Source organism: Erinaceus europaeus, chromosome 17 (genome assembly GCF_950295315.1).
Source record: "Erinaceus europaeus chromosome 17, mEriEur2.1, whole genome shotgun sequence".
Lineage (NCBI taxonomy): Eukaryota > Metazoa > Chordata > Mammalia > Eulipotyphla > Erinaceidae > Erinaceus > Erinaceus europaeus.
The window spans coordinates 29862133-29880586 of record NC_080178.1 but is presented as its reverse complement, the minus strand read 5'-3'; the positions used below and the strand labels follow the sequence as shown (position 1 = coordinate 29880586).

The window sequence follows — 18454 nt, the reverse complement described above, 5'->3', positions numbered from 1 at the left end:
AGCTCCAGGACATATTGGTGGGGTCATCAATCCAGGGAAGCCTGGCCAGCATCCTGGTGGCATCTGGAACTGCAAACTCTAGTGTACTTCTGCTTTCAGGTATATATTTTGCAGTAGTTTACGGATACGTGTGAACATATGCTCTCTCTCGCAGAAACTGGTGTATATCTAGGTTATGGAACTTTGTTAGAAAGTGAACCACCTGAGATGAAATTAGAGTGTACTATAAAAGGAAAGGTCTCACCCGAGTAATGAAGCTGAAGGGTTGTCATTCCACACGTGAAGTCTCTGGACACAGTCTGAGGTGAAGCATGTTGAGGTGGCAATCGTTGTGTTGGTTAGGTTGTGATCGGTGGATGCAATATTATTTGGTATGGATTGGGAGACGCATACGGGAAAGTGGGCCCTATCCAAGTGTTCCAGGACTGGGGGAAGTAGGGGCTCTATAGTGGAGATGTGAGGTTCCTGCTGTCTTAGGGTTCAAAAAGACAATCGATAGTTAATGTTATCATCACATTATTTGGTAATTGGGTTAACTTTGAAAAGTCCTTTTGTTATGGTTTGCTGTACAGTATCCGGTATCTTGTATATAGCTGTGCTATTGGATGCTTCTAATCTACTTGGTCTAGGCTTTTGAGAGAGTCCGCATTATGTTAAGTGAACTAAGTCAGAAAGATAAAGATGAGTATGGGATGATCCCACTCATCAACAGAAGTTGAGTAAGAAGATCTGAAAGGGAAACTAAAAGCAGGACCTGATCAAATTGTAAGTAGGGCACCAAAGTAAAAGCCCTGTGGTGAGGGGTAGACATGCAGCTTCCTGGGACAGTGGTGGGTGGGAGTGGGTGGGAGGGATGGGTCACAGTCTTTTGGTGGTGGGAATGGTGTTTATGTACACTCCTAGCAAAATGTAGACATATAAATCAGTAGTTAATTAATATGAGAGGGGGAAAATCAGTTGTATGTCTCAAAGTTTCTCAAAACAAACTGAATCTCCAATTTTTTTTTTTAAGTGTGACAACTGAAAGAATTAACTTCCAATATTACTCTGAGATTGAAGGAAATCAGCAAGTGTACCATTTTCTTGTTTCTCATTTAAGGGAAGTAAATAAACCTAGACAGAACTGTTTTAAAAAAAAAGAAGAAGAAGTACATTTGACAGGGCCAGGTGGTGACACACCCAGTTGAGTGCTCATGTAACAATGTGTGAGGACCCAGAGTCAAGCTCCTAGCCCCCACCTACAAAAGAGGAAGCTTTGCAATCAGTGAAGCAGTGCTGAAAGTGTTTCTCCTCTATCCCCCTCTCCTTTTGATTTCTGTCTTTATTCAACCAATAAATTTAAAAAATAAATAATAATTATATCTGCAAAGGTCACATTCCTAAATTCCAGGAGTTAGGAAGTAGGCATTTGTGGGGCAGGAAGCAAGCACTCGACACTGTGCTGTATGCACACTGCCCCTCTAGCCTGGGCTAGGAGATGAGCTCAGTGAGAACAACAGTCTCACAGGTCTGACTGCTTCTCAGCACGTAGAACAGTAGAGCCTGGCCTACAGTATGTACTCAGTAATCATTTCCATAAATGAATGAGAGCTTGTTAGCTTTAATCAGAATATTCCTGGGGGTGGATGGGTGGGTAGGTAGCATAATGGTTCTGCAAAGAGACTCATGCCTGAGGCTCCAACGTCCTAGGTTCAATCCCCCACATCATCATAAGCCAGAATTGAACAGTGATCTAATAAGGAAATAAAATTTTTAAAGAGAAAGAAAATATAAATTTATATATATATATATATATATATATATAAGCATATATATGTATATATTGAGGGGAGAGAGGATATTAATTTTTTTTTTAAATCTAACATTGCCTAAGTGGGAGATTAAGTAACTTGCTCAGTATTCCATAATGGATTTTGGTATACCTGGCTCCAAAAATCTGCTAGGTTTTACTTTTCCAAATCTCTAAATCTGAAATATATATTCCTTGTATTTCTTTGCTCACTCACAGTATATGATTATGTGGTCAGGAGATGAGAGCAACTCTTTATACCTAGAAATAAGCCGGTAGCTTTTTTTTTTTTTTCCTCTCCCTAAAGCAATGAAAACCTGTCTTTTAAAAAATGAATAAATAATGATCATGTAACCTAATTATAAGCATAACACTTTTTAAAAAGGTGCTAACAGTTTTTTTCCTAAAAGGGAATCTTGGCTGGTTTATTAAGTTAAACATAGTAAGATGTTAAATATATTTTGAGCATCAAGTTTTTCTTTTCAAGTCAGTGCACACAAGGGAGCCCTCAAAGAGACTAGTGCTTCTGGGGCTGAATTTAACACTATTTAAGGAAAGAAAATCTTTGCTAGAGGATATAGCTGTTAACATGGTGATCTGTAAAGCCTTAGATTTCTAATAGGGTCTGACTGTTTCAAGGAAAACATATTTTGTTTCTAGGTAACATTTCAAAGCTGATTATGAACAAATGTTATAAAATTGATCTGTAATGGGAAATAATGTAATGCCACAAAGTGTTATCTATATGCTTAACATGATTGAAAGCATTAATTGCTAGAAGCCAAAATCTGTCCAAGCAAAGCACAAAACACATATTTTATACTTCCTGTCTCATACTGTAAGTTTTTGAATGAATTCGAGTGTAACAACAATATAGTTAAAAAAAAAACAGCAATACATAAAGGTTTCTTCACCTGCTTGGATTATTGTAGTTGTTTCTTATTAACAAAGGCACCAGTCGTATCTGCTCAGAAGTGCCTGCAAACAGTAGTACATGAAGTGAGTAATGAGCAGTTGGCTAGATTTTTTTTTAAGTCTTTCTAGATTTATTTTGCCACCTTTATAATCAACTTAGCTTCCTCCAAGTACATGCAGCAAGATTTTCGCTCTCTCTTTAGCTTTTAAACACGTCTATAGAGCCAGACTCTCCCACTAAAACCCTAGGAATGCTATATAATGTTCACCACTTTGGCTCACACCGAAGTATTAAGACTCTGAGCAGCGAAAAGTTTGTGTCATCAGCACTTTAAACACACACAGTTGCAACTATTTCCAAATAACCCATCTGTGCTCACAAATCTAGTTCATCCCAAGGTTTAAAACTAGGGACATTTACCATGTGTTATGCATTCTACCATCCCTTTGCATCTCTTGTCATTCTCAGGTGAAACAGAACACCATATCTGATTCCTTATAGAAACATAAAGGAAAATAAATGTAGGGACTGGTTACTTTCCAACTGAAGCATGTGCAAGGAAGTACAGAGAGGATTTCTTTACTTCCATGATACATATTATTGTCAATGTTGTTCTACACCAATACTTTTGTACATTTCTTTTGTAATCCTGCCAACTGCCCTGTGAGCTTGGTACTTGCAAGAAAGAGGATAAATGGGAGTATGGACCCAGGGTCATTATGGGGTGCAGAAGGTGGGAGGTCTGGCTTCCCTGCTGAACATGGATGTTGGCAGGTCGATCCATACTCCCAGCTTGTCTCTCTCTTTCCCTAGTGGGACAGGGCTCTGGGGAAGCGTGTCTCCAGGACACACTGGGGTTTTCTGTCCAGGGAAGTCTGGTTGGCATCATGGTAGCATGATGGTGGCTGAAAAAGAGTTAACATATAAAGTCAAACAAATTATTGACTAATCATAAACCTAAAGGCTGGAATAGTGCAGAGGAAAAGTTGGGGGGGGGGTCCTCCATTTTATAGATAGCTAGTAGGCCTATTTTAGTTATATTCCAAAGGGCCCATGATTACACTATTGTTTTCTTGTTTTGCTTTTTGTTTTTTCCCTGAGCCTAATATCTGATATGCAGGTGGATCCAAGTTATTGTCTAGAGATATGATGTCATGGCTGGAAAAAGGACCAGAAAGCTAGATCAGGGAAGAGAGTATCTCCCAAATATGGGAAAGGTATATAAATATTGTTGACTGAAAACCTCATTGATTTGATCTGATCAGGGGCCCATATTCAGCTTAGGAGCCTATGTGACCTCTGCATCCCTGTAGATCTGAGCTCACATTCTGTGGTCATGAATAGGAACGTTCCAAGCTGCCTCAATTTCAGGACCCATCTTCCTCAGGTGGAGCATAGAGTATGTTGTCCAGTCTCCCTTCGGAGGATGGAACATTCTCTACCATTGTTGATCCAAGTTGAGGGCAAGGTCCTATGGGGGCCCACAAAGGGGTCTATTGTGTTGTTCCTGATAGACATAACTGGTAATATTGGGGAGAGAAACTAATGACCCTGGGTCCATACTCCCAGAGGGATAAAGAATAGGAAAACTATCAGGGGAGGGGATGGGGTACGGAGTTCTGATGGTGGGAATTGTGTGGAGTTGTACCCCTCTTGTCCTATGGTTTTGTTAGTGTTTCCTTTTTATAAATAAATTAAAAAATAAAACTAATTCAAGCGAGAGAGAGAGAGAGAGAGGATAAACTGGACTAAGATGTGGTAACAAACAACCCTGCTCGTTCAGTGGCTGAAAGTAACAGGTCTAATTTGGGCTTTGCAAAGCCCACTGTGGTTCTGGGCAGCTGTCTGTGGCAGTTGTGGTATGCAGGCTCAGCTGAGCATCTCCACATCCACCCAGATGCACTGGAGAGTCTAACACAGGCAGGGAAACGTGCTCATTCCTGGGAACAAAGTGACTTGTGTCACCTATGCTCACATTGATTGAGGCAAGTCATGTGACTAAGTCTAACTAAGGGACTGGGAAGTGCACTCCTGTGTTTGCTCAGGTGGGATGGGATAAGTATGTTGAAAATAGTGCTCAGTGGCATTTCTCATAACCACTGACAATGGTGCCGTTTCCCCAAATTCCAAATGAGAGGATGATCAGGGCAATAATACCCAAAGTCACCTAACACTTAAGTAGCACAGAAAGATGAGTCCTAGAGTCTGGATTCAAGCTCTAGGTCTGTCACTCAGTAGTAGCTCAATTATCTCTACAAGCCATTTTTTTCTTGAAGAGCCTGCTCTGACCATACAATGGAGACAACAGTAATAATACCCACCTCTCAGACAAGTTACCAAGATGAGGTGAGATAATGTGTATTCATGAACTGCAAGGAGAAGTGAGACACAAATAAAAGGAGATAGCCGGGGGCCGGGCCATGGCGCAGTGGTTAAGCGTATGTGGCGCAAAGCACAGGGACTGGCGTGAGGATCCCTGTTCGAGTCCCCAGCTCCCCACCTGCAGGGGAGTCGCTTCACAGGCAGTGAAGCAGGTCTGCAGGTGTCTATCTTTCTTTCCCCCTCCCTGTCTTCCCTTCCTCTCTCCATTTCTCTCTGTCCTATCCAACAACGAACAACATCAACAATGGAAATAATAATGACCACAACGAGGCTACAACAACAAGGGCAACAAAAAGGGGGGGGAAATGGCCTCCAGGAGCGGTGGATTCATGGTGCAGGCACCGAGCCCAGCAATAACCCTGGAGGGAAAAAAAAAAAAAAAAAAGAGATAGCCTTGTTGCCCTTCCTGAGAAGGTCAAATGCCAGCGGTCAGGTAGCTCAATGCATGGAAACACCAGGCCACTGAATGGTCTGAGTGTTCTAGATAGACTCATGAAGTGTTTCTAAAAACCTCAAAGTTAATCTATGGTAAGGTGCAACTGAATGCAGTAAGTGACAAAGGCATAGCAGTTAGCATTGTTTCAAACACATGAGGGTTTTCCAAAGCAGTTTGTATAAGGCAGAGATTTGAAATGTAACACTAAAATAGATCTATGAGTCTCTCTCTCTCTCTCTAAAAAATAAAACAATTAAAAAGTGAGGGATCCAACTGGAAAAGGATCATGTTTTCAGAAGAAAACATAGGCCCCAGAAGCATTTTTCCTCTCACAAGATTGGGGAACAACAGACTAGAACTACTCTGATCTCCATGTTTCCTTTAAATCTTCTAACATTATCATCTAAACACACACACACAACACCAAAAAAACAACAGACACCTGCCTTAGCAAAAAGCAGTAAGGGCTAGTTAGAGAAATGAGTATATAGTACTTTCCATAGTCAACATTCAGTAAATAGTGAGCATGTTTGTTACAAAAAAAAAAAAAAAAAAAAAAAAATCAGAGTCTTTGTTTCAGCATTAATTTTTTTTTATTTATTCATGGTTACTGCTAGACTTCAACTATAGCATTAGTGACTCATGAAACCTATGAAGTTTGCTGTTAGTAATATATGAAAGCAAAGTGGGTTTTTAGTGTGAAAGTTCCAGTCTTTAAGAAAAAACTAGGTCACATGGCTATTAACTATAAGAAGCTGAGTACATTGAAGGAGTTACATCAGGTTAGTAATCCTCGAAACTTTACATCAGGCTCAACCTGACACTGTTGACTGGCTACGGAAGAAGGGCAAACGCTAGAAGAGGAAGAAGTAATCCTGAACCACACAGCAAGTATATATCCCTGTTGTTATGATGAAGAGATATGAAAAGACAGATTTTAAAAATGCTTGGGCCAGAGAGGAAGTTTACCAGGTAGGACATATGCCTTTCCATGTGTGTGTCCCAAGTTCAAGCCTCACCACAACAGGTAAGTTTTGGGGCACCAGAGAAAGCTGTGGTGCTGTGGTATCTCTCGCTGTCTCTGTCTATCTTAATTTTTTTTTAAAGCTGGCTTGAGAGCAATGAAATTATGCATGTGCCAGGTCCTAGCTCTGCAAACAAAAGCTATTAAAAATTAAGTTCATGTAAACCTATAGAATCAGAAGGACTCACTCTAACTAAAGGCCTTTCGGTCAGTTACTTTCACTGCCAACTTCCTTTTCTTCTTCTGAAAAGGAAGGAGAGAACAAGCACTTTCTGCCTGCTGGGTAGTTGTGAGGTTCAGTCAAACCTTGCATGTGAGGCATGTGAGGTCCTCTACTCTAGGACTGCTCCAGGACTCTTCAAGGAAGCAAGAGGAGAAGAGATATGGAAAGACAGATTTTAAAAAGTGCCTGGGCCAGAGAGAAAGTTCACCAGGTAGGACATATGCCTTTCCATGTGTGTGTCCCAAGTTAAAAATTATAGAAGGGATTGATAGTTATTGAAAGGGTGAAAATACAAGTTGAAAAGGAGATTGTTTAGAGAATAATCTGAACTTGATTTTCTGACAGGTGCAGTTCCCTGTGGAGACCATTCACACGAAAGCTGGGTTCATCAGTCGCAGGAGACCCCTCTTGAAATCTTCTGGAAGGCCCATAGGCTTGTTTGTGGCTGGATTCACAAAGACATGGGTGGAAGACCCAGTGGTACAGGCTAAATCATCAAACTGTGTCAGCTTGGAGTGGCCAGAGAAAAAGCCCTCTGTGAGGTCCTGGTGATTTACTGACAGTAGCTCCTTGGTGGGCTTAGGTGGAAACAGAGCAAGGCGGTAATGCACACTGGAGTAACCCACTTTCTCTACAGCCAAAGCACCCACTGGGATTTGAGGAAAGCCAACAGGTGAGTGGAAGGTGCACTGATTGGTCACCATGAACCCCACCGTGGGGGATGTCAGCAAACCAGTTTTCAGGCCACAATACCTGGAAGGTAAGTCACAGAACATTGCAAGTCACTATAATGTTCCCTCCTGGTCCAGTAACTGTATTGTCATAGTAGAAGGCTCAGAATCGCCAAGCAGATTCCAGATCTGACACTCACTAGCTGAACCTCTTCAACCCAATTTACTTAATTTCTCTGTACCTCAATTTATACAATAATATGATGTTCATAACGTTGGTACTTAGTTCATAGTCTGAGTGTATGAATTAAAACTGTCAGTGTTGCTTAACACAGTATACCATTTAATACATTAGTAGTTTCTAGATTAGTTCTCAGTAACTTAATATTTTTACTTATTTAATTTGGTAGAGACAGAGAGCAATTGAGAGGGAAGGGGGAAACAGACTGAGTGAGAAAGAGACACCTGGCAGCGCTGCTTCACTCTACTGATGGGAACTGGGTGTTAGAACCAGAATCCTTGCACATTTTAACATGTGTGCTTAACCAAATGCACCACCAGCCAGCCAACTATGACAATTTTAACTACTGTGTCCAGCTTATCCTTGCTTGTCATGTGAGAAGTCAGGTGTTTTCATGTTGAATGAGAGGGAAAACTAATTTATTGAATCGTTACTGTCTCTTGTCTCCTCTTCAAGCACCAATGCCGTGTCTTGTTTATTTTCCCGGTTTGTTGACTAAAAATGAAGCTGCACTTTGGATAAATCTGAGATTGAGCAGAACCAGAAAGAAGCAGTGCACATGCTAAGTGACAGTCTCTCCTCTCTGCCAAAAAGTCTTACTTAGGATTGAAATATATTCTCTTACTCTTATTGTATTTATTTTTAGAAAATGAAGGTTCAGTGTGAAAATCTGCTGTCACGGAACAATGGTGGGTTGTGTAAAGGTCTGAATACAAAGTTATTCACAGAATCATGATTCATGGAGGAGAAAGAGAAGCCAGCTATGATTCTGCCTGAAGAAGGCATGATGAATATCTATGGCCAGTCACCTTGGGCACCCACTGCTTCCATCCTAGTGACATTAGATATGTTCACAAGCTGATATGGAAAGCTATTCAGTGAGAAAGGTCAGGTTACAGAATGGCATGTACTACTCTATCTCATTTGCTATTAAAAAAAAAAAAAAGTTCACTGCCTAGACAGGACAGACTCCAAAATGCCAAGAGTGATTATCCAACAGCATTCTTCTTTTCTTTTGTATGCATTTCCCAAAATAAACGTGACCTGCCTTTTATCAAAACAAGAAAAATAGTTATATTTTAAAAGGTATGAGTATGAATCATATATATATATATTATATTAATTTATTTATTTATTCCCTTTTGTTGCCCTTGTTGTTTTATTGTTGTAGTTATTATTGTCGTTGTTGGATAGGACAGAGAGAAATAGAGAGAGGAGGGGAAGACAGAGAAGGGGAGAGAAAGATAGACACCTGCAGACCTGCTTCACCACCTGTGAAGTGACTCTCCTGCAGGTGGGGAGCCGGGCGCTCGAACCGGGATCCTTATGCCAGTCCTTGTGCTTTGCGCCATGTGTGCTTAACCCACTGCGCTACTGCCTGACTCCCTTCATATATATATTTTTAAGAGCAGGTGATATGAGCAAGCTGGAGTGGCAAGCCTTTTTCTGCCAGATAGTGTCCTGCTTAGACTGCCCTCCCATAATTCCTCAGGATAACTGTGATGGGAAAGAGATACATAGGAAGGAAAGCCCTGTTCTTCACTGGCTCCATGTCCAGTGAGAATCAAATCTGCCAGTTTTCATCTCTCATGCTTCTTTATTGTTGCTGTTTTCCTTTTTTTTTTTTTTCTGTCACAATTTTCCTCACTTCTTTAGGGCAAAGGTAGTAGCAGAGTCTCTTCAGCAAATGGTGTTGGAAAACTTGGATTGAAATATGCAGAAGAATGAAACTGAAACAATGTATTTCACCAAGCACAAAAAATAAGTTCCAAATGGATCAAGGACTTGGATATTAGACCAGAAACAATCAGATACTTAGAGAAAAATGTTGACAGAACTCTTTTCCATCTAAATTTTATAAGCATCTTCAATGATACAAATCTAATTGCAAGGAAGACCAAAACAAAAGTAAACCAATGGGACTACATCAAATTAAAAAGCTTCTGCACAGCATAAGAAACCACCACCCCCTGGGAGTTGGGCAGTACCGCAGCGGGATAAGTGCGTGTGGCATGAAGCGCAAGGACTGGGTAAGGATCCCAGTTCGAGCCCCTGGTTCCCCACCTTTGGGGAGTCGATTCACAGACAATGAAGCAGGTCTATCTTTTTCTCCTCCTTTTTGTCTTCACCACCTCTCTTGACTTCTCTCTGTTCTATCTAACAACAACAACAATAGTAACTACAACAACAATACAAAAACAACAAGGGCAACAAAAGGGAAAATAAATAAATATTAAAAAATTAAAAAATATATAAAAAGAAACCACCACCCAAACAAAGAGACCTCCCACACAGAATGAGAGAAGATCTTTATATGCCATACACCGGACAAGAGGCTAATAACCAAAATATATAAAGAGCTCACCAAACTCAGCAACAAAAAACCAAATAACCCCATCCAAAAATGGGGAGAGGATATGAACGGAATATTCTCTATAGAAGAGATCCAGAAGGCCAACAAACATATAAAACACTGCTCCAAGTCATTGATTGTCAGAGTAATGCAAATAAAGACAATAATGAAGTACCCCAATATCACACATCAGAAAAGTAGCAACAACAAATGCTGGAGAGTTTGTGAGGACAAAGGAACCCTTCTGCACTGCTGGAGGTCCAATCCCTGTGGAGAGCAGTCTAGAGAACTCTCAGAAGGCTAGAAATAGATCTACCCTTTGACTCTGCAATTCCTCTCCTGGGGATATACCCTAAGGAACCAAGCATACCCATCCAAAAAGATTTGTGTATACCTATGTTGATAGCAGCACAATTTGTCATAGCCAAAATGTGGAAGCAACCCAGGTGTCCAACAACAGATGAGTGGCTGAGTAAGCTGTGGTATATATATACACAATGGAATACTACTCAGCTATTAAATATGGTGACTTCACCTTCTTCACCCCATCTTGGATGGAGCTTGAAGGAATCATGTTAAGTGAGATAAGCCAGAAAGAAAAAGATGAATATGGGATGATCCCACTTATAGATACAAGTTGAAAAATAAGAACAGATGGAAAAACACAAAGCGGAACTTGGGCTGGAGTTAGTATATTGTACCAAAGTAAGAGACTCTGGAGTGGGGAGGGAAGATTCAGGTCCTGTAACTTAATGGTGGAGGAGGACCTAGAGGGGGTTAGATTGCTATGTGGAAAACAGAGAAATGTTACAAATGTACCAACTTTACTGTCAAATGTAAACCATTAATCTCTCTGATAAAGAAAAAAGAAAAAAAAGTCATTACTTGTTACTCAAGGCTTACTGCAAAAAATAGTAGCCCACTAATTGGTTGTACTGCTGGTCAAAACATTCTTAGGGTAAACTCATTCATCCAACACCTTTCCCACCACACACACACACACACACACACACACACACACACACACACCAGCTCTTTGTTATATAATGATGCTACATCAGTGGACAAGTGAAGAATTCCTGTCTTCCGGAATTCTCAATTTTGGGGGCAGTGGGGGTTGTCTCTTGTTCCCCCTTTGACAAAAAGGAGGTGGAGGTGTTAGTCATGTTTCTTTTTGATTCCCCATCTTCTCTTCCCTCACTCTTCTCTAGTTTTCTTCCTATCCTCAGTAAATATTTATTGTGTGCCTACTATGTTCCAGACATGTGCTATGCGTCACAGAGAAGTGGATGAGCTGGATGGCGACAGTCCCCGCCTTCATGCAGCCTTGTTCTAAAGAGGATGCAGTCGCCATGCAGTGTGACTAGTGCTGTGCCAAGGAAAGCACAAGGATTATGCAAGCTAGCAGCAGGGGAGCTGACTTGATCCAGGGTAGCAGGGAAGACCTTATGAACAAATGACAACTAATGAGACTTGAAGGAAATGTAAGAAATATCTAAGTGAACAGCAGGGAGGAAGTCTTCCAGGAGGAGGAACAGTATAAGTGAGGGCTCAGTGGGCAATGGTACATATTCCAGAGATAACACAAATCCCAAATGGCTGAAACAAACTACTAGTGGAAGCTAGGGAGAAAGCAAGCACCAGACTGGGGAGGCCTGGTTAAAGATTAGATTTAATTCTGGGACAATGGGAAGCTACTACCTGGACAATATGTAGAAAGAGCATTAAGATAAACTTGTCCAATAAGATAAGCGGTGTGGCTTAGAAATAAACAGTGGGTTAAATGGAATAGTAATGTCTGCATGGATTTATGTCTGCATGGGTTTTAGGCACAATTCTGGCAGGAAAAAGAAAATGATCGTGGTTTGTACTAAAGTGGTAGCAGGGAAGACAGGATACAATCAAGAAAGATTTTGCATACTGTTTGCTGATAAGTTGAACCTCCAGTTTAGGTAGCTTACTGATTTCATTTGTAGAAAGAAGAAACAAGAAGATGAGATTTGGGTTGACAATGAGGAGAGTGATGAGTTCCATTTTGAATATGTTAAGATCCCAACGAGTGTGAGATGCACACTAGGAATAAAACCACCAGCTAACATTGATTGACATTTAGCCCTGTACCACATATCAGGTTCCCATTCAATATACAAACAGAATCATCTCACTAAGAAGCATTCAGGAATACGGATCTGATGCACAGAAGAAGTTATGGGCTGGAGAAGGGAGCTAAGAGATTGACTTAGATCTAAGATCTGGTCTAGGAAGGTAATGTAAAGGGCTGGAACCAACTGGGTGTAGTGAGCTCCATTTTCAGGTGTGGTGGGTCATGCTGAACTGGAAAGCAATTATTGACACTATACAAATTGAAACTTTCCAAAACCACTGGGCAGGGCTGGGGTAGATAGCATAATGGTTATGCAAAGAGACTCTCTCGTGCCTGAGGCTCCAAAGTCCCAAATTCAATCCCCTCTACCACCACCACCACCATAAGCCAGAGCTGAGCAATGCTTTGGTAAAAAAGAAAATAATCGAGTGGCTGAGCAAGTTGTGGTATATATACACAATGGAATACTACTCAGCTGTAAAAAATGGTGACTTCACCGTTTTCAGCCGATCTTGGATGGACCTTGAAAAATTCATGTTATGTGAAATAAATCAGAAACAGAAGGATGAATATGGGATGATCTCACTCTCAGAAGTTGAAAAACAAGATCAGAAACGAAAACACAAATAGAACCTGAAATTGGCATATCGCACCAAAGTAAAAGACTCTGGGGTGGGTGGGTGGAGAGAATATAAGTCCATGAAGGATGGTAAATGACATAGTGGGGGTTGTATTGTTAAATGGGAAACTGGGGAATGTTATGCATGCACAAACTATTGTATTTACTGTTGAATGTAAAACATTCCCCAATAAAGAAATTTATTTTAAAAAAGAAAATAATCGAATATTTTTAAAAATCTTAAAGAAAAAAAGAACACTGGGAAGACAAAGAAATAAGAGGAAGTGTGATTACCTAGATTTCAGGACTGAGTCACTGACCACTGGAAGTGATGGTAACTAAACCAAAAGAAAGGCGGAGAGAGAGAGAATATGGAAGGAGGTAAACTTGAGCCCCCAGGATTTCAGCCTAACATTTGAAAAGCAGACTTCGGCTAAAGTTTAAATTCTTAGGATGCAACAATCAATTGAGAAAGCTTCTGATTGCAAGGTCATCTAATCATCACATGAGGCAAATGTCTATCTTTTGTGCTTTCTTATCTCTAGTTTAGTAAACTTTAACAGGCATGCTGGAGGTGAAAGACCCCCTCGGGTGTCATCTAGTGCAGGGGCTCTCCAACACTGCTGTGAGCCCAAATCTCCTGACTGAAATGGGTACAGATCCCAGAAACCTCCCAGGTCCTCTGAATCTGCCGAGAGGCTGGGGACATCATGGCATTCATAAGCTCCCGGTGACTCCAATGCATGTATCTCAAAAGTCACTCATCTGGGGGCTAGCCCTCAGAAAGAGCCAGAGATGAGATGAGTCACTTGCTGTCCTGCACCTAGAAAGGAGCAGGGTCTGACACTCCTCCAAGCACTCCAGCCCCTCTGGGTACCTCCACACTCCCAGACTCAGCCCTGGTCCAGGCCTGGTGACACTGAGGAATTATTCTGATGCAGTCTCCGCCCCCAGGTTTTACCACACCCCGAGAAATCCTAGCAGTGCCCCCTTCAACCAATCCTGGCTCCCCCCCCCCAACCCCCCACCCACGCCTCCCCCGCCCCCCGCCCCTCTCAGCTCCTTCTGCTCTCAGATCTCTCTCCCTTCTCTAGCCCCGTGGTCAGGTAGTGGGGACAGCCATTGTCGGCTGACTCCACGTGGCCTGAGCCACCCCCCATCCTATAATAAAGCTTTGTGTACCCCACTTGCTCTGGACTTCCTCTCTCTTCTCCGCGGTGCAGCCTGACCACCACAACAACACCTGGGGATCAGTGTGCCTCTGGGAGGGAGTGGGATCACTCACAGATCAGATGCTTAGGAATCTGACTTTGTACCCAACTCCAAAATTTGTGCCTTATCCCCCATCCCCAAGCTCCCACCTCCTTTCAGTTCATATCTAGGTTTTGCCTTGACCCTTGTGCTGCCTAGCGTTCCTGGTGGCTGGGGAGCAGGAAATGTGTGCATGTGAGAGTCACAGCACCTCTTTGTCTGTGAGGACACAGCCCTGCTGCCTTCTGACACTCAGAAGTGCCTGACACACCTTTCAGAGGAATCAGGTATTTTTGTCACTCACTATAAATAGCAACAAATGGACTATGAGCTGTGTTCAGTTACCTGGAATTCCAGGGCAGGATTCTGGCATAAAGTCTATTCCCACACTCCCTTACACTAAGAATAAGCACAGACTTGGTGCATGATCTTCAATGCTAAGCTGAGAGCCCTCAAGGAGCATCCAACAAGCAGCTGAAGGGAAATGAGGGTCTTGGGAGTGGGCACAAGGAGCCTGCATAAGCCTGGGTGGTGTTCATAGGTTATGTGTTTTTAAGAGAAGAAGCACACATTTAGAAATCCAGACCTGAATGGGGGTATGGATTGACCTGCCAATGCCCATGTCCAGTAGAGAAGCAATTACATTACAGAAGCCAGACCTCCCACCTTCTACACCCCATAAAGATCTTTGGTCCATAATCCCAGAGGGTTAAAGAATATGGAAACTTCCAATGGAAAGGATGGGATATGGCACTCTGGTGGTGGGAATTGTATGGAATTGTACCCCTCTTATCCCACAATCTTGTTGATCATTAATCACAGAGAGAGAGAGAGAAGAGGAAGAGAGAGACGCAGAGGGGGGTGCTTTAAATGTGAGCATGTGGGGTCAGGTAGTGGTGTACCTTGTTGAACACACACACCCACACAGGTAGGGTGCAGGAGCTCTCAAACCTGGGTCCTTCCACTCTCATAAAGTCCGTGTTTGACAGTGAAAGCACCTGCAGCAGGAACAGGGTCTCTACTACATCCTCTGGTCTTTGAAGCTGTTGAAGCTTTGGTTCCTCACTGTAACAACACACACTCCAGGTCAATTTCTGCCTCATTTGCCTATCACTTGGCATGTCAGTACCTGTGCTCTTGTTCTGTTTTCTATTTGAGGATAAGCTAAATCTAGGCTTCTCAAGAATTTTGAAAGAAACATAAACTCAAGCCTAAGGGAAATGACTATATAGTGATTTTGCTTCTCAAAGGGATGGGATGGAGTTAAGATAAAAATGGGAAGGAATAACTTTTTCCTGGTTTATTTTATTCATATGGAAACATTACTTATAATGGATTACAAACAAATAATGCTTTGTGACATAGTTAATGAGTCCAATTTAAGTGAAAAAATGTTGGATTTCTTGGAAGTAGGGCATAGAGAATAGTTATGAACACCTGAGTTGCCTTCCCTGGAAAGAGAGGCACCTGCCTTTAGAATTGGGATTAGAGATCCTTAAACTTTGACTGTAGATTTCAGGAAATCAGTCATCCCAGCCAGGAACCTCCTGCCAATCTTCAAGAAAGCCACATTCTCAACCATGGCCTTTGTTAGTGCCATGTGACTTTTTAGCACATTTGACATTATTTTTAAAATTTGTGTATATATATATACATATATATGCATATAATATATAATGTATATAACAATGAATATTTTTCAGGTCAAAGAAGTGACACTGAGCAAATATATCAGTAAGCCTTTACTCCATGCTTATCTTGCCTTTCTTTCCCTCCCTTCCTTCCTCCCCTCCCTTCCTTCCTTCCTTCCTTCCTTTTTCTTTCTTTCTTCCTTCCTTTCTTTCTCTCTTTCTTTCTTTCTTTCTTTCTTCTTTTCTTCCTTTCTCCCCTTTCTGCTCAACTCTAGCTTTTCTTACTATTTCTTTATAATAAAGATAAATAATGGTTCTAAACCAGGTTACCTCTCTCCAAATTTAAGAAGCTAATATAACAGGTTGGCAATTGCTCACAGTAGGACAAGAGGCCCAGTCCCAGATGGCTGAAGATCATTGCTGCTACATTTTGCAAAATGAGTGCACTGGGTCCCCAAACTGAGCAAATCTAATGAAAATCATCTGCTGTCAGTAGAGCAATTCTTTTGCAACAGTGTTCTCATAGGAAGTTCATTCTGGTAAATCAGTGTCAAAATGACAGGAAAATCCAACGTGTCTCACAAGGCACAACATATAACAAGCAAAAAACTTCGATTTGCATTTAGAAACTAAATGTTAAAGGCCCTGATAAAGAATTCAAGACCAAAAAATTTAAGCATGTGAAACATTCATTAAAACCTTTTGAAGAAGAAGACTGTGACATTATGTTCAATTAACAGGAAAACACAATCTTAAAGGGTCAACGTGGTAAATGATGATCTGATTTTTTCAGACATCCAGAAACCAAGCAACCATCAGAGAAGACTCTCAAAGACAGACAAAATTAGAAGAAAACTTTGAATCTCCACACTACCACAATACAAACTATAACGATTGTTGTACTTCTGCGTTTGCTGGAGGAGGTCTCTCAGTTCTTCTTCTTCTAGCATTTGCCCATCTTCCGTAGCCAGTCAACAGCGTCAGGTTGAGCCTGATGTAAAGTTTCGAGACCTCCTTTGAATCTGAAGAGGTGGCAGTCATTGACTATGTGGGTCATAGTCTGTCTGGAGCCGCAGGGGCAGTTCGGGTCATCTCTGGCTCCCCAGCGATAGAACATAGCGCACCAGCCATGGCCTGTTCGATAGCGATTGAGGAGGGCCCAATCATAACGTGCTAGGTCAAAGCCAGGTTGACGCTTGCAGGGGTCTGTGATGAGGTGTTTGTTCTTTACCTCAGCTGACTGCCAACTCTGTTTCCAAGAGACTGGAACAGAGAAGTTCAGTGTAGGCGTAGGGGACCAGATTGGGTGACGAGACGTCAAGCGTTGGACAGGGTGGGCGAAGATATCCGCGTATATTGGCAGGTCCAGTCGAGCGTAGACGTGGGAAATGAACTTAGATGATGCCGCATCCCGATGAATATCTGGTGGGGCGATGTTGCTAAGAACTGGCAGCCATGGAACCGGGGTGGAACGGATGGTTCCAGAAATTATCCTCATGGAGGAATATAATTTGGAATCGACCAAGTGGACATGGGGGCTACGGAACCATACTGGGGCCCAGTATTCTGCAGTGGAATAGCATAATACCAGAGATGATGATCTCTCAGTGAGGGATTTCAAAGAAAGTGCTCTCTGGAAAGTGTACATTTGATCTTTCAAGCCCTCAAAACTAAGCAGGCCAGCGATATAGTGATCATTTCTGGATCTGCTGAGGGGGAAAAAAGGTGAGAATGAAAATGAAGGGATGTGAGTGACACTTTCCATACCCAAAGCCTTCAATAATTTCCTAAAATCCTGCAATTTGTAATTAGTTGTGGAAAATTCCAGGAGACCGCAAGAAACAGCAGTTTAAAAGTCTATTAAATCACCATTAGCAAAAGTCACTTAAAACACATGAAGAATGATGGAAATGCCAGATGTACTAGCAACAATTCTCTGAGGCTCCTATCTAAAAAAGGCAAAGTTGGAAGAGGCAGTATGTCCTTGCATAGATATAACAACACTGAATAAGTTCAATTTAACAGCTAAAGCACACACACAAGAAAAAGAAAAAATATTAGTGGCTTTGCGTTTAGCAGAACTTTTCTTAACTGGTACATAAAAAGTAAAAGCTACTAAAAAAATAAAATCAATTATTTGGACTTTACCAAAATAAATACATTTTGATCTTCAAAACTCACTATTACAAAGATGAAAAAGGAAAGTCACACTTTGGGAGAAAAACATCAAATAAACCTATTCAACAAAGTACTTAGATCTAAATTGTGTAAAAACACTTACAAATCAATAAGAAAAGGACACACAACACAGTTTTAAAAAGCGCAAAAAGGGCCAAGGAGGTGATTCAGCAATAGAATGGATGCCTTCCTTGAGTGAGGTCCTGGATTCAGTCCCCAGTTCCATATAAGAAAAGAGCAAACCCAAAACAAACAGAACTCCATGGATGGGGAAGCAACACTTTGCTCTCTCACTCCATCTCTAGGGATAGAAAATTAAATTGTAGTCAACACCCATGTTCAGCGGGGAAGCAATTACAGATGCCAGACCTTCAACCTTCTGCATCCCACAATGACCTTGGGTCCATACTCCCAGAGGGTTAAAGAATAGGAAAGTTATCAGGGGAGGGGATGGGATACAGAGATCTAGTGGTAGGAATTGTTGTATCCCTCTTATCCTATGTTTTAGTCAATTGTTGTAAGTTGTACCCCTCTTATCCTATGGTTTAGTCAATGATTCCTTTTTATAAATAAAAAAAAATTTATAAAAATGGAAATTAAATTGTAGAGGTGGCTCAATGGTATCATGCATGGAGG

General features: G+C 41.5%; 1 protein-coding gene across 1 annotated transcript in view; it reads right to left on the bottom strand.

Moving 5' to 3' along the window:
- Positions 1-6950: 6950 nt before the first annotated feature.
- The window catches only part of LOC103119786 (uncharacterized), a 244095-nt gene continuing 232591 nt past the window's right edge, over positions 6951-18454 (bottom strand). The window contains exon 3 of the mRNA XM_007530106.3: positions 6951-7523. Coding sequence (XP_007530168.1) covers positions 7139-7523 — 385 coding nt within the window. The 3' untranslated portion in view covers positions 6951-7138. The remainder of the gene's footprint in view (positions 7524-18454) is intronic.